The sequence below is a fragment of the Actinia tenebrosa genome, unplaced genomic scaffold (assembly GCF_029948245.1).
Source record: "Actinia tenebrosa isolate PJP-AT-01 unplaced genomic scaffold, QUT_ActTen_1.0 PGA_scaffold11__36_contigs__length_13525064, whole genome shotgun sequence".
Taxonomy (NCBI): Eukaryota; Metazoa; Cnidaria; class Anthozoa; order Actiniaria; family Actiniidae; genus Actinia; species Actinia tenebrosa.
Genome location: NW_028292571.1, coordinates 12,783,594 through 12,800,322, shown reverse-complemented (window position 1 = coordinate 12,800,322; position 16,729 = coordinate 12,783,594). Strand labels below are relative to the sequence as shown.

Genomic DNA, 16,729 nt, shown 5'->3' with positions numbered 1-16,729 from the left:
ATACGAAAAAAATAATGAATATACTTTGACGTGAATTTTGGTCCTGTGATCAGCTTTTGTTGCAGGCTAGAAATTCAATTCTCTTAAATTTTTGTAATTTAAGCTAAATGACAGTTTCTAGTTTCATTTATTCTAGTGAGCTCAAAAATAGAAAGTTATTTTCAGCGAGATATTGTTGTGTCATATTACGACAGTTCCAGTAGACTTGTCTCAAGCAGGTTTATTATAATACGACAAATATGTGACTATTACACCTGGAACGTCAGGGCGCCCGCATCTGTGAAGGAATTTTAGTGAACTTGAATGGCTGCATGAATGGATGGAAAGCAATACATGCATGTATGATCCAACCAGCCAAACTTTACTCCAGTTTCTTGTCAATCAATTTTTTGTTCTATTGACAGAATGCACCTTTCTCAAAAGTATAAACCTCTTCGGCTTGGGGTAATGTTTTCCCATTTCAGACCACGTGTCATTCCCTTGAGAATAAGATTCATTGTTTGAGCTGTATCTATATTCATGTGTCTTCTCATGTGCAACCGAGCTCAAACCTTAAAGAAATCATACTCTAGGGAATGACATGTGGTCTGAAATGGGAAAACATTACGTCAGAGCCGAAGAGGTCTATTGTGTATGCTAGGCACTGATGGAAATACAAAATTCACACTTTTTCTCGATGGAATTTGTGGCATTTCTTTTGTATTTCCATGTTAGCCTCCCATTCAAGATAATTTGAAGAAGGGTCCATTATCTATCATCAGTGCCATCGTCATCCCCCAATAGAGGTTTTGCACCATCACGTGCCCATCCCATAATACTGCTTGGGCTTCCTGTGGTTAGATGGCAGAACAATAAAATCCCTTTGCTCTTGGAAATTAAATTCTTTCTCATGTAAAACGATTGTATCGTTCCTGCCATTGAACATGGCTGCCGTCACGTGATGATGCAAAACCTCTATTTTTAAGTGTCTGTTTAAAAAAAACACAGCGTGATTTGAGGCATACGAAGCCACTACTCCTCCTCTGACGTGGAAGAAGTATCGTTTCTCATTATAGACCATGTGTAATTCCCTAGAGCATCATTTCTTTGTTTAAGTGTTGCACATGAGAAGACACATGAATATGGATACAAATCAAACAACTTAAAAGAATCTTATTCAAGTAAACGACACGTGGTCTGAAATGGGGATCGAACATTTCGCCCAAGATAAAGAGGTGTATTCCTCAAACACGCACGCGCACAGGGACCTTGAGCATCGAGGACTCGGACGCCAAAACGATGGCGCAAGCACGTTTTTAAAACGATTTCTCCGTATGCGCTTTCTTCCTTGTCATTGCCGTTCTCTTGTTCTCTCTAGGACGTTAAAGACCATCAACAGACGTTCTACCAAGGACAAGTACGCCAAGGACGAGGATGTCAAGGACGAGGACGCCAAGTGACGCGGACGCCAAGGACGACGGCCGCTTGATTATCTCTGTGCAAATTTCTGCGCGGGATAACATATTTGGGTTAAATTTCTCCATGTTTTTGGCAATGATTTCAAAAAAACTTAAATTAAAAATACGCAAGTGGAGCTTTTGGTTCCTCTCCTCGTCCATAAAAAATAGTCGAGGAAAGGCATAGAGAGGACGTAGCTAGCTATAGCCTGGCTGATACTGATTTTCCTATTTGGGCTTCCTGTGTAACATCATGTTTTCAATTTTTCAGAACCAGTATTTATCATCGTCGTGATTAGCCAATGGCTGCCTAGAATCAATATCGCTGGTGGCGGGAAAATCCTGTAAACAAACCACTACACGTAGTATTTAATGAAGTAGTTAGGAAAATGTCGTAGCTATGATGATGCACTAGCTATAAAAAACTGAAGACAGTTTTGTCCACTCAATTTTTATCAAACACCAAGTATGTAAGTATTGGTACTGGTTATATAATGATGTTAGAATATTCATGTACAGTGAGAGTTTGATTTACTTTATGGACGAAATTTTTAGCTAATAGGTAAGGAGTATACGCAGTTGAAACGTTCCAACTTTTAAATTCTGTTCGATCTCTTCTCTTCTCTTCTGTTCTCTTCTGTTCTCTTCTGTTCTCTTCTGTTCTCTTCTGTTCTCTTCTGTTCTCTTCTGTTCTCTTCTGTTCTCTTCTGTTCTCTTCTCTTCTCTTCTCTTCTCTTCTCTTCTCTTCTCTTCTCTTCTCTTCTCTTCTCTTCTCTTCTCTTCTCTTATTCTAGCTTTAAAACTCTCAGTATCAAAAATATCTAGATATAATCTGCAAGATTTTTTCGTCTTGAAACTTAGCGTCTATAAAATTCCAAATTCATTTTTTTTGTAAAAGTCATCTTGATTCGTTTTAGACTTGTACGATTAGAGATTAACAAACTAAATTAAACATTCGACGTGTGTTAATTTACTGAGATACAGAATTAAGTATATTGCGTCTCAATCCATAACTTCATAACTACTAGTAAATCCAATATAAAAAACCTTGATGAGCTCAACGCTAAAAAAACTCGCAAATCGTAGCAGTAGATTATTCTAGTCCACAAAAGTCTATATACACCCACATGCAGCTCTGCAGTCAATCTTTTATATACAACACCCTTATTGGCCATGATATGAAAACAATTCTAGCTCAAAACACATGAAAAACAACTAACAAAGGTTTGCTTTAAGAATGTCCTAGAACACAGTACTACAGCGTATCTAATAAATTCTTCTGCCTCAGGTAATGGCAGTAAGCTACGATACGCTACCAGGATACGCAGCTACAGCCGAAGTCGAAAACATGTCGAAGAAAGAACCTATGGTGATTCAAAGCCAACCTCAAAAATTGAGTGAAGCTGAGCAGTATCTCTTGGATTTGGACCCTAACGCTGTGGCAGGTTTGTAGTGAGATAAATAATATAGAATTCAGTCTTGGAAGCTAAGATACTACTGATCTATATAGGCTAATGTATCGAGGAATATGGAGCTAGTATCATAGATGTATTTGTCTTCTTTCATTGCACTTAGTTCTTTAATCTAATTGCTAAATGTTAAGGGATAAAGACGTCCGAACTAAGAGTTTGAATCCCTGCAATTTTATCACTAATGAATGGCGAATCGAAGATTGTTGAAGTGGAAAAACTAATTATAATTCGATCGAAGGCAAAAGAAATAGCCAGAATTTTGAAAAATTCTATTATGCGTATGTTGCGCCACATGAGTTTAACGTAGAACTTTGAGCATTTTAACTCGAGTGTTTTTGTAATATCTTAACTAGAAAGGAAGCTTTGTTATACTTCGACTGCGCTTAAATTTGTTATGTGTTTACACACTATAGCTTGTTTCCATCCCAACTGGATTAAGCTACAAGTTAGTGCTATATCTATGTATACGAATAAATCAAAATAAATATACGACCGTCATGCGTCGACTTTGGGATTCAGATTCGAATTCACTCACTTTGCAACTTAGGAATTTAGCAAAATTCCTTTGATCTTAGAAATTTAGCAAATGCCCCGACGAAGATGATGTATGTTATGGTAAATAGATAAAATGAAAAAATATGGGATAATAGATAAACACGGCGTAAGGCGTTAAACAAAGCCAACGACCTCAGGAAAATATAAAACTCAAAAGATCAGATTTCAAGATGAGAGTCAAGATTCAGTTGTAATCAAGCAGTCTTCGTTACCAGAGCATGAAGAAATATACGTTAAGCCAATGTATTTCGTGAGGTCAGGAAGCAACGTAATCAAATCAAACTGACATTTCGCGCCAAAAAGATTTTATTCTATAGGTATTCTCCAATCTCACGTTATCTTATAAAGGACAACTGACCCTCCAAAATGACCCATTTTTAAGAGGAACTACATCATTTGAGAAGTCCAAAAATCCAGTTTTTAAAGGGGATAGAGCATCCATTTTTCTAAAACAATTTTTTGAAAACATCGCATATATCGCTCTGGTGGCCGCCATCTTGCGCTTTTATCGCGGGCTCAGAAAAATAGCGTAATGACGTCACAACGTCACAAGAGTTCAAGCTTCCAGTTGTTTGCCTGACTTCTTCCTCAGTTTCTTATACGTTTTACTCAATATTTTGCGAAAAAATACAACTTGGTCATCAAATTAAAGGCATGTCAGAATCTAATTCTTCTTCCGAAGGCTCGGACAGCTCGGGAGACGATTTCGCTCAAGAATTTTTCGGAATGGACGACGAATTTGGTTTACGGCCATATCAGTTTGAACCAGAAATAGAAATCTCCTCAGATGAAGAGTTCAGAGAAGGATCTGACAGTGACATTATTGAAGACGATGAACAAGAGAACAATCGACTTACAAATTCAGATTGGTAAGTCGTACTTCTGTCTTATCACAAAACTGAACTACATATCCATTTTATATAAAATCGTATCTTGCCACTCGTGTTCTTGCAATCTGTTCTTTAGATATTGGTATGCATGAATCCAGTTTGCAACCAAAAGCAATACCAACTTTCACAATTTTAATTAAAAACATGTTTAAAAACATCGCTTGATAGTCAATAAGTTATATACTGCAGGATATAGATACAGGGATATAGTTGTGTCACAAGTTGTGTATGTATATTCTCACTTGGGACAATCGTTGATAATGTTCAAAGATACTAAGAATTGTTTTATTTCTGTTAAATAGGTGTACCTGTGGTAGCTGCCAAATTATGGATTCAATATCTGAATGCATTTGTTGCCAAGAAATCGAAAAAGTGGTTGCAACATGCCAGTTTGTTGTTGAAGATGGAGATGCTGATGAACCACCACCATGCATTACTCAACATCCTGGATTCTTACCTGTTTGTGCCAATAAGTATGTTCTTCGAACCGCATGGGCTCAGTACAAACAGCAGTACAGTAATGCGTATGAAGGCCCAGAGCACAAGCAGTACAGACACATTGCATATAGGCAACTAGCAAGATGGTGCTGGGGAGTTCTTGGAAAGGAAGTTCAGGTTGTTCTGCCCTCTTGTGCTGTCATGTGCATCAGAGCACACTTCCCTCCCCCTGGACTAGAGGAGGACTTTGAATTTGAAGGTTTTCACTATGCAGATGATTAGCTTGGCCTAAAGTTACATGGAGTTATTATATACATTTTATTTATTCCTTACTTCATTTCATATACACAGAGTGGATTTTTTTCTATCAGGATTTCTGAATTGATAAATTGAAAAGGAAAACATGGAAAGGCTGAGACCAAAATGTATAAGAGTAGTCATGAATTTATTTTTAGATGAAGTACATATAGAAAGTTGTTTATATAAATGTTTTGTAGGTTTTGCATATTTTATTATTTAAAAACAACTACACCTAGACAAAATATCCAGCTGAATAGAGAACCTAGTGTACAAAGCACTAGTGGACAAAATCATGAGCTAACCAAGCAAATTTTGCAGTTATACTAGACATGGATAACCAATATTTCCTGGGCACCAATTTGTCTGAAAACAAGGCTAGTCAGTATTGTTTATAAAGCATTTGCCTTGAAGTAGCATGCTATAATGGATTCAAAAATTGTGCTAAATGAAAAAAATATTCTCTTGGTGATAGAATCCCACCCCATCTTAGAATCTTGGTACTGACTAGTCTCATTGTCAGACAAATTGGCACTAGGAAATCTTGGCATCCAGGCTTGTCAGCCATTTATGGTTCATATTTTTTTTTTCCAGGCAAATAGGCCCTTTGCAGCTCAGTAATCATGCACTGATTAATTCACTGAGCAAATGAATGAACATCTTGATTCCCATGAGTGAAAGCGAAAGTCACTATTCAGCTGGAATTTTTTCTATACTACATTCATACTGGGAGAGACCCCATATATAATGGAGCGTAGATAGTTAAAGAAAAGACCTCTTTTAAGATTTCATTTAAAAGTCAATTCGTTTCCTAAGTGGTAATGATATTTTAATAAAATTTTCATCTGAACATCTAAAAACTGCAAACTTATCTACCACTTTAATCAGGTCCCCTTCACATTAATTACATATTTTGTTTATAGCAGTTTTACTTGGGTCTGTCATGTACCTTCCCATTTGTAGAAGCATTGTAATTATTACCAGTAATGAACACAGCTGTTCAAAGATGAGGGGGATTGGGACGACAGGCTTACTTGACAGTTCTTTCAAAACAGCTATTCACTAGAGTACAATCACTAAAAGAGTGCCAATGATGCTTTGCATTATTTTCTACTAAATAGTGTTAATTAAAAATAGGAAATGGTTAGAATTAGCATCACTTAACACTACACATTTTAGTGTTTGTAGTCTCTACTACATTCCATTTAAATTAATTACCTAGAAAATCTTGACCGGTGTCGTTCAATCAATTCCTGTTTGTCTGGGGCAGGAACACTAGCAATGTTTCTTGGTAATTCGACCTCTTCAATTGGGTCAACCCCTGCAGCCTCCATGCCACCCTCACAAATTTCAAGTACTTTCAGTTGTAGCTCAGGGAGGAAAGCATAGCTTTTTCTTTGTAAGACTGGCTTAACAACCCAGCGCTTGTGCATCTTAGGGAAGCACTTGCGATAACGAGCTTCTCCACTCCTTGGGCCTTTTTGAACAATTGCGGGTTAGGGGAGGATGGGCACACTTTTTGAATACCTCTGCATCCTTCCAGGAATGCTTGTTCACGCAATGGTGAACAACAGATTTCCACTTCTCTCTCAAAAGTTGTACATCCCCATTACATGTAGCAGCACACCACCAAAGATGGTTTGAAATGGATTGTATCCAGGGTGCCAGCTCTTGGTTTTTCTTCAATTTTGCTTTCTTGTTCAGCTTTTTTACGATTGACTTGGAAAGATGCCACACATCATACTGGTGTTTGATGTGGCTAAAATCTTTTGCCATAGTGCTGGTGATGGATGTGTGTCTGTCAGTTGTGATACATTTTATACTGACCATGTCTTCTAAAGTGTTCAAACACCTTAGAAACCCCTCTTTCTCCATAGCATTGGAGCTGGTTACTTCAGAGACTTGAACAATGCTGAAGGTGGCAATTTTCCCTGTGCTTGTCTCCATCATAGTATATGTGCCATATTTAGCACTATGGCCAGGACTGTCACTTCGGCCATCACCATTGAGATTTACTATGTCCTTATTTGACAGCTCTTCAATTACAGCAGCCTCCTCTCTCTTCCAAGCATCATTAACAACAGGAAATAGGTAACGTTCCTGATGTCTGTAAAAGACCCTCTCACTCAGAAATTTTAGGCCAAGACAGGATGCAAAGTTTTGAAGTCTGGTAAAAGTATTACCAGTAAATAATATTGATGAGGAAATCAACAAGTTCCCAATAGCTAAGCGATTTAACATTGGCTGTGAGTACCATGTCAAAGCATGATGTTTCATACATGTAGTTGTCACAATAAGTAGGCTGCCTTGACATACAAAGTTGACATCAGCGACAGGTGCTCCACAGCTTCTACAAAACTTGAATAACTGCTGCAAACAAGAGTTAAATACCAAATATTTAGGTTCTTTGATATGGTTTTCAAGAGTTTTATTGCAGTCTTTGTTTTCTGGCTCTAATTCACTGTCCGTTGTTGAAACTGTCTCTTGCGATGAAACAATGAAACCATCATCATCGTCACTTAGTGGGAGTCCCTCTTCCTCTGAAAATGAAGACTTTTCTGACTTTTGTGGAGACACTGTTGGCATTGACTTTACTGGTGAGGGGTGATAGCTAGTACTGTAGCTGTGGTCGTGGAAGCTCACACTGAGTATTTCATCTCTACTGATGTTTGGTGAAGGGGAGGGATTGTAAACTGTTGTTGTGTCGGCATCTTTATAGTATCCAGGCTCTGTCTGTGAGTTGATGCAGTGGATGTTACAACATATCTACAACCAAGGCAACACTGAACACCAATCTCCTTACAAAGTGGTTCAGGAGAGAACTCTGGTGTTTCCATACTTGGTGGATCTTCACACGAGGGATTTATTGTGGCACATAGCTGCTCCACATTCTTTGAAAATACAAAAATAAACAATGTTTTCAACAATACTATAAACCATTCTTCGAGGCCTACTTTACCTTAAATAATACAAAATAAACATATTAACCAACAATGCTATAAATTATTCTTCCGTGGTCATTTATCCAAGCAAATTTGGAATATTACGGCAACATTGTTATGGTTTACGAATAAATATCAAATGTAAACTAAACACGTGCAAATAACCATTTTGAAAATTTCAAGTATCGATCAAATATTACTAGCTATACTTATGATTTTAAGCAACATTTCATCTATGAAAGCATAAATAGCTAATGATTGATGACTCGCTTCGGTATGCATTAATAAGTCTTTTTCATGAGTGATTATTTCGAAAAACAATGTAAACTATGTTATGTATAAATGACATGTTATCTCACCTCTTCGTTTTGTTTGCGTTTGAGCCGGTTCTCTGATGTAGTTCTTCTTTTAGCTGTCTTGCAAAAATTGAATACTGACGGAACAGCATCGCTCTTTAATCTCCTCTTCCTTTTTATCCCGGTTAACTGCTCCATCAGATCCACTTCAAAGCATGAATCCTCGAAGTGATCGCTGCAAACGTAGCAGTTCTTCAAAGGCGGCAGGTTCTCTCTCTTTATCCGCGCTATCCATGCCTTCTGAAGAGCTATTTTGTTAGGAATTTTGTGGTAGCTAACAGACTCAGTTTTGGAACAATGGTTGGTGCATTCTGGCACACAACAATGGCCCATCTGGATTAAGAAACTTACTCTAACTTAGACTATTAAAAGATCGACTAGCACTCGAAATATACAAACTCAACAAGTTTGGAATGCAAGCTTCACGTTGTGACGTCACGGCATTAATGCGGTAATTTATTGCGGGCTCAAATATGGCGCTCTTCTATTGCTATTTTTCGCGAATTGATTATTTCTTTTCGGCGACATAGAAGCTGTATCAGAGTTCAAAGTTGAATTTATGTGATCTATGTACGTTGTAGTTTTATATGAAAAACGGCAATTTTTGGGGTCAGTTGTCCTTTAAATAAACCTCCTCGGCTCGGCCGTAATGTTTTCCCATGCATTGCAGACCACTTGTCATTCCCTAGAGTATCATTTCTTTGTTTTGATGGCTGCGCATTAGAACTCACATGAATATTGCCTTCCATTACCTTTGAAATCCTTAGTCCCGAAGTATGTCTCAAAATTTGCAACTGCTCTCGGCTTACGTACGTATACCTGATTGAAACAGTTTCCGCATAATTTCACAGTCAAACAATATAAAATACCTCGTACTTCAGAACGCCATCTCACTAAACGTGCTCTGCCTCAGGGCTGTTAACCCATTGACTAGGGTTCGATACAGCTATTTCGAAGAAGGTTGGTGAAAGTTTTGTTGCATGTTGGCACGATGCATGTTGCATGATGCATGTTGGCACGTATCATCTTATGCATCTTGAATCTTGCTGTATATCAAATAGCGCAGCGCACTGATTCTAAAAATAGCTTAAAGATCCTGACAAACATTGCATTCTGTTTAACCGCTACGAGGATTATACGAACCGATTTTATTATTTTTACTTAAAGTTACGATAATAACCCATGTAAACTAAGATCAACTGCGATCGGCTGTGAAAATTATCTGCTGAAAGTAAACTTGTAAGTTTGTTTGTCCGAATTTCGCCTTTGTCTTCGTTTTTATGACGTCACGGTTGCGCCGCGCTATTGCAGAGTGTGCCCCTTACGTGCCGCAAACTACAGCTACAAATTTGCCGTATCGATTCCCATTCATACAAATCTCTATTGATTGAACAAATTTCTTCTATCAATTCGCGAAATTTAAGTTTAATAAATATGCCTCTTACATTTTGCATTTAGTAAAAGTTTATTAAGTGACCACCAAAAATCAGGACCAATTGCCGGGAACCTTGAAACATATACATTGAAATGGCTTACCATTGTTTTGATCCAGCAATTCATCCAATCACAACGTGTAGTCACGGCTACGGTAGATACGGTATTAAAGCTACGGCACAGCTACGAATATTGCCGTATCGATTCCCACTCGTACGAAAAACGCGCTACATCTATTTATGATTGAGCACTATTTCTTTTTGAAAAAAATGGTGTCAGAAGCTGTGGACATCGTGCGGGAAGCATATATATTACGTTCCTAAGATACCTACAAAGTGTGCTTCAATCATGCGCAATTTATGATGAAATGCTCGATCACTGGTCGATTTAGAGTGGACAAGTTTATATACTCGCGATGACCGCGCTCTGGTTGGGCTCCCTGTGTAAGAAGGCTAGCTAGGATCTGATAACAAGGGATTTTACATTTTGAAAAGGTTTTGCTTTTCCGACGTAAAACGAACTCAATTCGCGTCCAATTATCATGCAGTCACGCTCAGAATGTCTTCAAACGTATCGCCCACAGATTTGACAAAAGACAAAGAGATGTCACGCTGTCTGTAGCGTTGCATGACTTGCGTGACTCCAGAATGCCTTAAAGAGGACACGGCTTACTATGAATAATTAACTTTAATATGGCAAGCCAAACAAAGGGAGGGTACGAAACGATCCCAGGGAAAGCTAAAACAGGTTTACCAATGGCTACCAAAGTAGTGTCCGATCAGCCCAAACAGCTTTCGGGCGAGGAGGAATATGTCTTGAACTTAGATCCAACCACTGTACAAGGTAATGAGTGATATTCAGAACCATATGCTTGGCTGTTCATTGTTATGCGTATCTTATAAATCTAGCCTTGAAACATGCAACTGTGTGTTATTTACAAGCCAAAGCGGGTTAGTCCATCTTTATGAAAGGTTTCAGAGCAATTCCATCGTTGTTTACGCAAGGAATGACAAAGTTAAAATCAAGTTATCTTGTAAAATTTATATATATTTTAGTCTTGAAGATACTATGCTGAATTAGCTTGAATAAAAGCGGATCGACAGACCATGTCTGCTTCCTAAAATTCGGGCGTTGTTTGAAAACAAAAGTTCATGTTAAACCAAGAATACAATCAAAAATTGAAGCCTCAAAATGTGTAAATACTGTCGCTAAGTTCTAATTTTACTCACTATTATTTCAAAATCTTCATTAACAAGACCTTAGAAAAATATTTTTGAAAAATATTTTTGTCTTAAAAGATCACAGATCATATTTATACACCAAGCATATTCCAAAATCTAAGTCTTCAAGGTACTCTTCGAATTTAAAGCTTGAAATATTCAAATGTTGGCCTTATTTTTCTCGCATAAATAAATTGTAACGTTTATTGAAAGATTTAGCCTAAGATTTTAAGATGATTTTAACTTCATATCTACTACGATAAACCTATTTGTTTATATATAATGCTCGTTTCTAGTATTAAAATCAAGTGATGTATTTTAGCTCAAGTTTCATCTAAGATATCCATGCAATTTTTTAAGAATTTTTTGATTGTGAAATTCTCCATGCAAATTTTCATATCTTGTTTGTTTTTGCCTTCATTTTTAACCTCTCATAATTCAACTTCTCACCATATTTAGTTTCCCACTCGAATGTCAATTGTTAGTAGAGTTTCTTGGCGTAATATGATTAAAATAAATTCAAATAAATATTTCAGGATGTCTGTCTGTTGCTGGGTAACATAGTTATTTTAAAAAATTGTAACATTATGAGTAAGTTCATATAATTGCATAAAGGTGGTATATACTGTAGTTTGCGAGAATGTTACTTGAAGCAACATACACAGACTCAGTAGTGCGCTGCTTATTACCGTCATTTGCATTACTATGTGGCCACACCAGACACAATCGAGTCATGTAGTTTGCAATAGACTGCCGTCAATCATTCATGTTGACGCCATTTATACACGTTTGGATCAGTGAGTTGACTTATCTATCAAACTATCTAAGTCAGATATCACGAAGGAAAGTTCCGTAAGCGATTGCAAAGAGTTGAAGTACATCCAAGTAGAATGTAGGAGTAGTAGGTGCTTGATTGACGGCAGTCTATTGCAAACTACATGACGCGATTTGTGTCTGGGGTGGCTGCATAGTAATGCAAACGGCAGTAACAGCGCTTGTCTTTTTTTACAAGTAGGCAATAAATGCAATACTGAGTCTGTGTGTGTTGCTTGTGCTTCTGATTCCAATGCTACTCTCAACCAGGCATAACTTTCCATTTAACTGTAATAGTTTCCCATTCCATACCACATGACATTCCCTTATTCCCATATCAATACTACCCAATAATCCCTTTCACAGTTCCCTGCACCATCTTGAAAGGAAGCAGTGCCTTTGTATCAAAGCGAGATGAACGGTGAGCTTGCAATAATAAAGATATATGAATAGTTGTTCAAGGTGTTAAAAAAGGTCTCTATCATTGCAAGCTCACTTTTTGTCTCACTTTGATGCAAAGGCACAGCTACCTTTCAAGATGGTGCAGGGAACTGTGAAGGGGACTATTATCACCACCAAAATAACGATTGATGGTACATCACTCCCCCTGTAGTCAAGACCTCGCTATGCACTTTGTGCAGGGGTTGTTTCAGGCAAAATTATTGAAATTTGGAATTCAGGTGTATATGTATGATTTGAACCTCATTTTCTCTTTCCACAGCATGGTCAGTCCATGAAGTGGTTCAAAACTTTCTGTCAAGAATAGGGTTGGATTATTTAAGTGAACAGTTCCAAGCAAACAAAATCAATGGAAAATGTCTCATTCTCATGCAAGAGGTAATATACTTTGAAACAAGACAAATATATTTTTATTTAACAAACTCAATTCACATGTGGCAATAGCAGGGCTTGAACCAGCGACCTGACCCATTGGACTCACAGTGGTTAAAGATCATGTGTTCGGGGCGGATCCAGGCTTTTGTTCAGGGAGGGGTGCTGCGCACAAAGTTAACCCAGGGAGGGGTGCAACCCTTAGAATCAAAGGGAAAAAACAGTTTTGGTTATCTTCGAATTAGGGGCACAAAGTCGAACCAGGGAGGGTTTGCATCCCCTGCACCCATCCCCTGGATTCGCCCCTGCATGTTAGGATGATATGCCACCCATGCTACTACAACAATAGTTTATTGTACTATCAAGAGATAAATATATTTATATACTATAGCTAAAATTATAGAATGACAGTACAATAGCCCACTTCCGAGATACGCACAAAGGTTTCAGTATGAGGCTACGTGCTAAATTGCATTTAATTAGCACGTAGCCTCATACTGAAACCTTTGTGCGTGACAAACGAAGTATATCTCGGAAGTGGGCTATTATTCCACCAAAGATAACTAAAGAGGTAGTTGAGTAGGTGATGTGGTATAAGATTTATAATAAGTGAAAACTTAGCCTATTAATTATAAATTACAGTCGACTCTCCCGTAAGCGACAACCCTGGGGCCAGGAGAAAGTGGTCACTTACAGGAGATGGTCGCTTACTAGAGAGTTAACACAGGAAGCCCAAACAATGGAAATCCCAACACAGGAAGCCTTAACCATTTATAATTCGTAATTCACGTGTTAAAACTACTGCAGTAACGATTAAACTGTTTTAGTAAACTGTGCTATATGTTTACAGTACTATAATTGTCAATATTTCGTCGGGTTTTTAATACCCGATGACTTTATGTTCTTAATTTTTTTATTGTTAAAGGATCTGTCACCATTAATGGCTCTTGGGTGGTCGCTTACGGGAGAGGGAAAACAATGAAAAATTCCAAAATTTTAACCCCAAAGGTGGTCGTGGTTGCTTACGAGAGTGGTCGCTTATGAGAGAGTTTTTTTACAGAGTTTATATGGGGAACAAAACGGGAATTTCAAAAGTTGATCATATACGGGAGCTGGTCGCTTACGAGAGGGGTCAAAGAGAGTCGACTGTACATTGAACATGTGTATTGGGGTTAAAATCCTGAAAATGGGGCCTTCTCAAAACTATCTTGAATGCAAGGCTAACACAAAAATACAATAGAAAAGCCACAAATTGCATCGAGAAAAAGTGTGATTTCTCTTGTGTTTTCATGTTAGCCTTGGATCCAAGATATATCAATATATGCAATGAAAAAGAACTATTTCTAACAGTTTTTTTTAATAATTGTTCCAAGCGTCATTTAGTTGAGATGGGTATCCAGTGTCTTGGTGACAGACTGATGCTCATGGACTTCATCACACTACTCAAGAAAAAGAAGAAGGAAGTAGAGATGAGTGGAGCGCAGTGGTCTGGTGTGACCCCAGCCCCAGGGATCGCATACAAAGAAGACTGTGGGGAGTGCTGTGTGGCATATTTTTGTCCTTGTTGTCTGGCCAAGACTTACTGGAGAGTTACTGGACAAGGTATCTTCTACAAGAAGGAGCCTCCATGTGGGTTGTTCACTGGATCAGGTGAGTGCCATACATAGAGGAGAAGGATGGGGATATTTGTTATGCAAGAGGGGTAGGTGGGGATGCTTGTTATGTAGAGGGGTAGGGTGGGGATGTTTGATATGTAAGAGGGGTAGGGTGGGGATGTTTGATATGTAAGAGGGGTAGGGTGCAGATGTTTGTAATGTAGAGGGGTAGGGTGGGGATGTTTGATATGTAGAGGGGTAGGGTGGGGATGTTTGATATGTAAGAGGGGTAGGTGGGGATGCTTGTTAGGTAAGAGGAATAGGGTGGGGATGTTTGTTATGTAAGAGGGGTATGATGGGGATGTTTGATATGTAAGAGGGGTAGGGTGCAGATGTTTGTAATGTAGAGGGGTAGGGTGGGGGATGTTTGATATGTAAAGGGGTAGGGTGGGGATGTTTGATATGTAAGAGGGGTAGGTGGGGATGCTTGTTATGTAAGAGGAATAGGGTGGGGATGTTTATTATGTAAGAGGGGTAGGGTGGGGATGTTTGATATGTAAGAGGGGTAGGGTGCAGATGTTTGTAATTTAGATGGATAGAGTGGGGATGTTTGACATGTAAGAGGGGTAGGGTGGGGATGTTTGTAATGTAGAGGGGTAGGGGGTATGCTTGCTACGTAGAGGAGTACACTGAAACAACCTCTGGGCTGATCTAAGTCAGGGCATGGCTAACTCACAGATTGAACCCTGAAACAACCTCTGGGCTGATATAAGTCAGGACACAGCTAACTTACAGATTTAATTGGAATTTAGCGCGTTAGGTTTCGTGGAGGGATTAAAACCAGAGAACCCAGAGAAAAACCCCTTGAATCAAGGGAGATACCTTAGAAACTCTACTCAATGTTATGCCGAGTTCAGTAAGTGGCAGTTTGATGGTCATGGAGAGGTCAATTGTTACTAAAATATCTTAAGGGATTTTGAGTCGTGGTTGCACCCCAAGAATACTACTAACTATCATTTTGTTTATCTATATTACAGTTACTACCGAATACATGGACTATCGCTTCGTCAAAGACCTCGAATTAAAACGCACCAACAAGTTTTGCTGTTGCTGTACTGCCAACGAGCTGGAGATCTATGCCGATGATCATGACGCTGGCGGTGACCACAAAGAAGATGGCAAACCACTTCCATCGGCATTCCACCCCCACACCCTCAGGCATCCTGAAGCACCGAGAGTCGAGGAGGTTATCAGACACGCTTGGAATAAATCAAGATTAGTTGCTGAGTAAAGTATAGTTCGCACTAGCGTCGGAATGGAAGCGGAGTCGTAAGGGGAGCTTACGATCTAGTGGGAACCAATAACCGGAGTCAGAATCGAAAGCAGAAGGGCGACAAAGTTGGAATCGGAAGGATCAGAAGGTTTTCTTTTTCTGCCGACTCCGATTCTGATTACGACGCTTATGATCAAGTGTGAACCGAAAAATCGGAATCGGAAGCTTTGAACAATGACAGAGCTTCTTCCCAGGCCATTCAGAGCAAAAAACATGGCGGCCTTCTTGGTAACTATGGGAACAACAAAGAAGCGAGCGCCGAATCAAAGATTACGATTCCGCTTGCGTTGTTTTGATTCGCACTAGATCGTAAGCTTCTTGCACTTCTGATTCCGATTCAGACGCTTATACCACGCTAGTGTGAACCAGCCTTAAAGCCACGAGGACTTAATATAATCGTCTAGTTTGCATTATGCTCTGTCATACGAAGGACTGCCAGAATCTACTAGTTAACGTAATGTAGTTTTAAGAAACAATTTTTTAGAATAAATGCTTGTAGTTTAAAAATTTTAAAATAATGCGCACAACTAAAACAATATTAGCATATCCATTAGCAATTAAACCTCGAGCCTGAATGGGCTATCGACTCAAGAGGCCTAATTGTTTTAGTCAAATTCAACCAGTCCGTCAAATATGTAGATGCAAACAAGTTTTAATTCAAAGCTAAATGTTACGGTTTTCAAAGCCGGCACTTTTCGCTACTAGTAGGGCTATAACTTACAGCCTAGTAGTAGCTCATCTAATCAGAACGCAGCATTGATTATAGAGCACTAGCTAGTTGGATTTGACTAACACCATATATTGGCCACACACTAGCGACAATATATTGCCTTTACGTTTCGCAGTGACATCCCTGCGTCGTATGATTCCTTCGACAAAAAAGTGTGATTTCTTTTGTATTTTAATGTTGGTCTCGCATGCCATCCACGAGACTTTTGAGAAAAGGTCCATTCGATGACATGTATGTTAATTTGGTACTCAATTCACTGTTAAAAGGCTTCGATTAAAAACTTCATCAAACCTATAACGAAGATGATTGGTTATTGTGCTGAATTGACTTGAACAATCGCTGACAGGACTTTACTTGCATCTCTCAACTCTTTCATGTGTATCCGGC

General features: G+C 38.7%; 3 protein-coding genes across 6 annotated transcripts; 2 read left to right on the top strand and 1 right to left on the bottom strand.

The window, feature by feature from the left end:
• Positions 1–1,626: 1,626 nt before the first annotated feature.
• On the top strand, positions 1,627–16,639 carry LOC116288165 (uncharacterized). Of its 3 annotated transcripts, none has more exons than XM_031694915.2 (5): positions 1,627–1,902; positions 2,725–2,881; positions 12,575–12,690; positions 14,058–14,334; positions 15,317–16,639. In XM_031694915.2, exons 2-5 carry the CDS (start codon positions 2,728–2,730, stop codon positions 15,568–15,570), a joined length of 801 nt encoding a protein of 266 aa, XP_031550775.1. In that variant the 5' UTR covers positions 1,627–1,902; positions 2,725–2,727; the 3' UTR covers positions 15,571–16,639. The 3 variants fall into 3 exon arrangements, with proteins under 3 accessions (XP_031550775.1, XP_031550774.1, XP_031550776.1); XM_031694914.2 differs by having other exon boundaries at positions 1,627–1,906; XM_031694916.2 differs by lacking the exons at positions 1,627–1,902; positions 2,725–2,881 and adding an exon at positions 10,476–10,663.
• LOC148912614 (uncharacterized) lies at positions 3,866–5,948 on the top strand. Its single transcript, XM_089027508.1, has 2 exons — positions 3,866–4,332; positions 4,656–5,948. Exons 1-2 carry the CDS (start codon positions 4,118–4,120, stop codon positions 5,071–5,073), a joined length of 633 nt encoding a protein of 210 aa, XP_088883634.1. The 5' UTR covers positions 3,866–4,117; the 3' UTR covers positions 5,074–5,948.
• LOC148912613 (THAP domain-containing protein 2-like) lies at positions 5,896–8,990 on the bottom strand. 2 transcript variants are annotated; one of them, XM_089027507.1, is made up of 2 exons: positions 8,390–8,990; positions 5,896–7,979 (listed from the first exon to the last, which is right to left on the bottom strand). In XM_089027507.1, the coding sequence occupies exons 1-2, from the start codon at positions 8,717–8,719 to the stop codon at positions 7,728–7,730; spliced, it is 582 nt and encodes a 193-aa protein (XP_088883633.1). In that variant the 5' UTR covers positions 8,720–8,990; the 3' UTR covers positions 5,896–7,727. The 2 variants fall into 2 exon arrangements, with proteins under 2 accessions (XP_088883633.1, XP_088883632.1); XM_089027506.1 differs by having other exon boundaries at positions 8,390–8,980.
• Positions 16,640–16,729: the final 90 nt, after the last annotated feature.

What these genes read in the sequence shown, in the direction of transcription:
- LOC116288165 (XM_031694915.2), top strand. Translation starts at nt 2,728, where the DNA reads ATGGCAGTAAGCTACGATACGCTACCAGGATACGCAGCTACAGCCGAA. An exon ending in GTCTCATTCTCATGCAAGAG is followed by an intron (nt 12,691 to 14,057) that starts GTAATATACTTT and finishes AATTGTTCCAAG; the next exon opens with CGTCATTTAGTTGAGATGGG. An exon ending in TGGGTTGTTCACTGGATCAG is followed by an intron (nt 14,335 to 15,316) that starts GTGAGTGCCATA and finishes TCTATATTACAG; the next exon opens with TTACTACCGAATACATGGAC.
- LOC148912614 (XM_089027508.1), top strand. Translation starts at nt 4,118, where the DNA reads ATGTCAGAATCTAATTCTTCTTCCGAAGGCTCGGACAGCTCGGGAGAC. An exon ending in CGACTTACAAATTCAGATTG is followed by an intron (nt 4,333 to 4,655) that starts GTAAGTCGTACT and finishes TCTGTTAAATAG; the next exon opens with GTGTACCTGTGGTAGCTGCC.
- LOC148912613 (XM_089027506.1), bottom strand. Translation starts at nt 7,674, where the DNA reads ATGCCAACAGTGTCTCCACAAAAGTCAGAAAAGTCTTCATTTTCAGAG.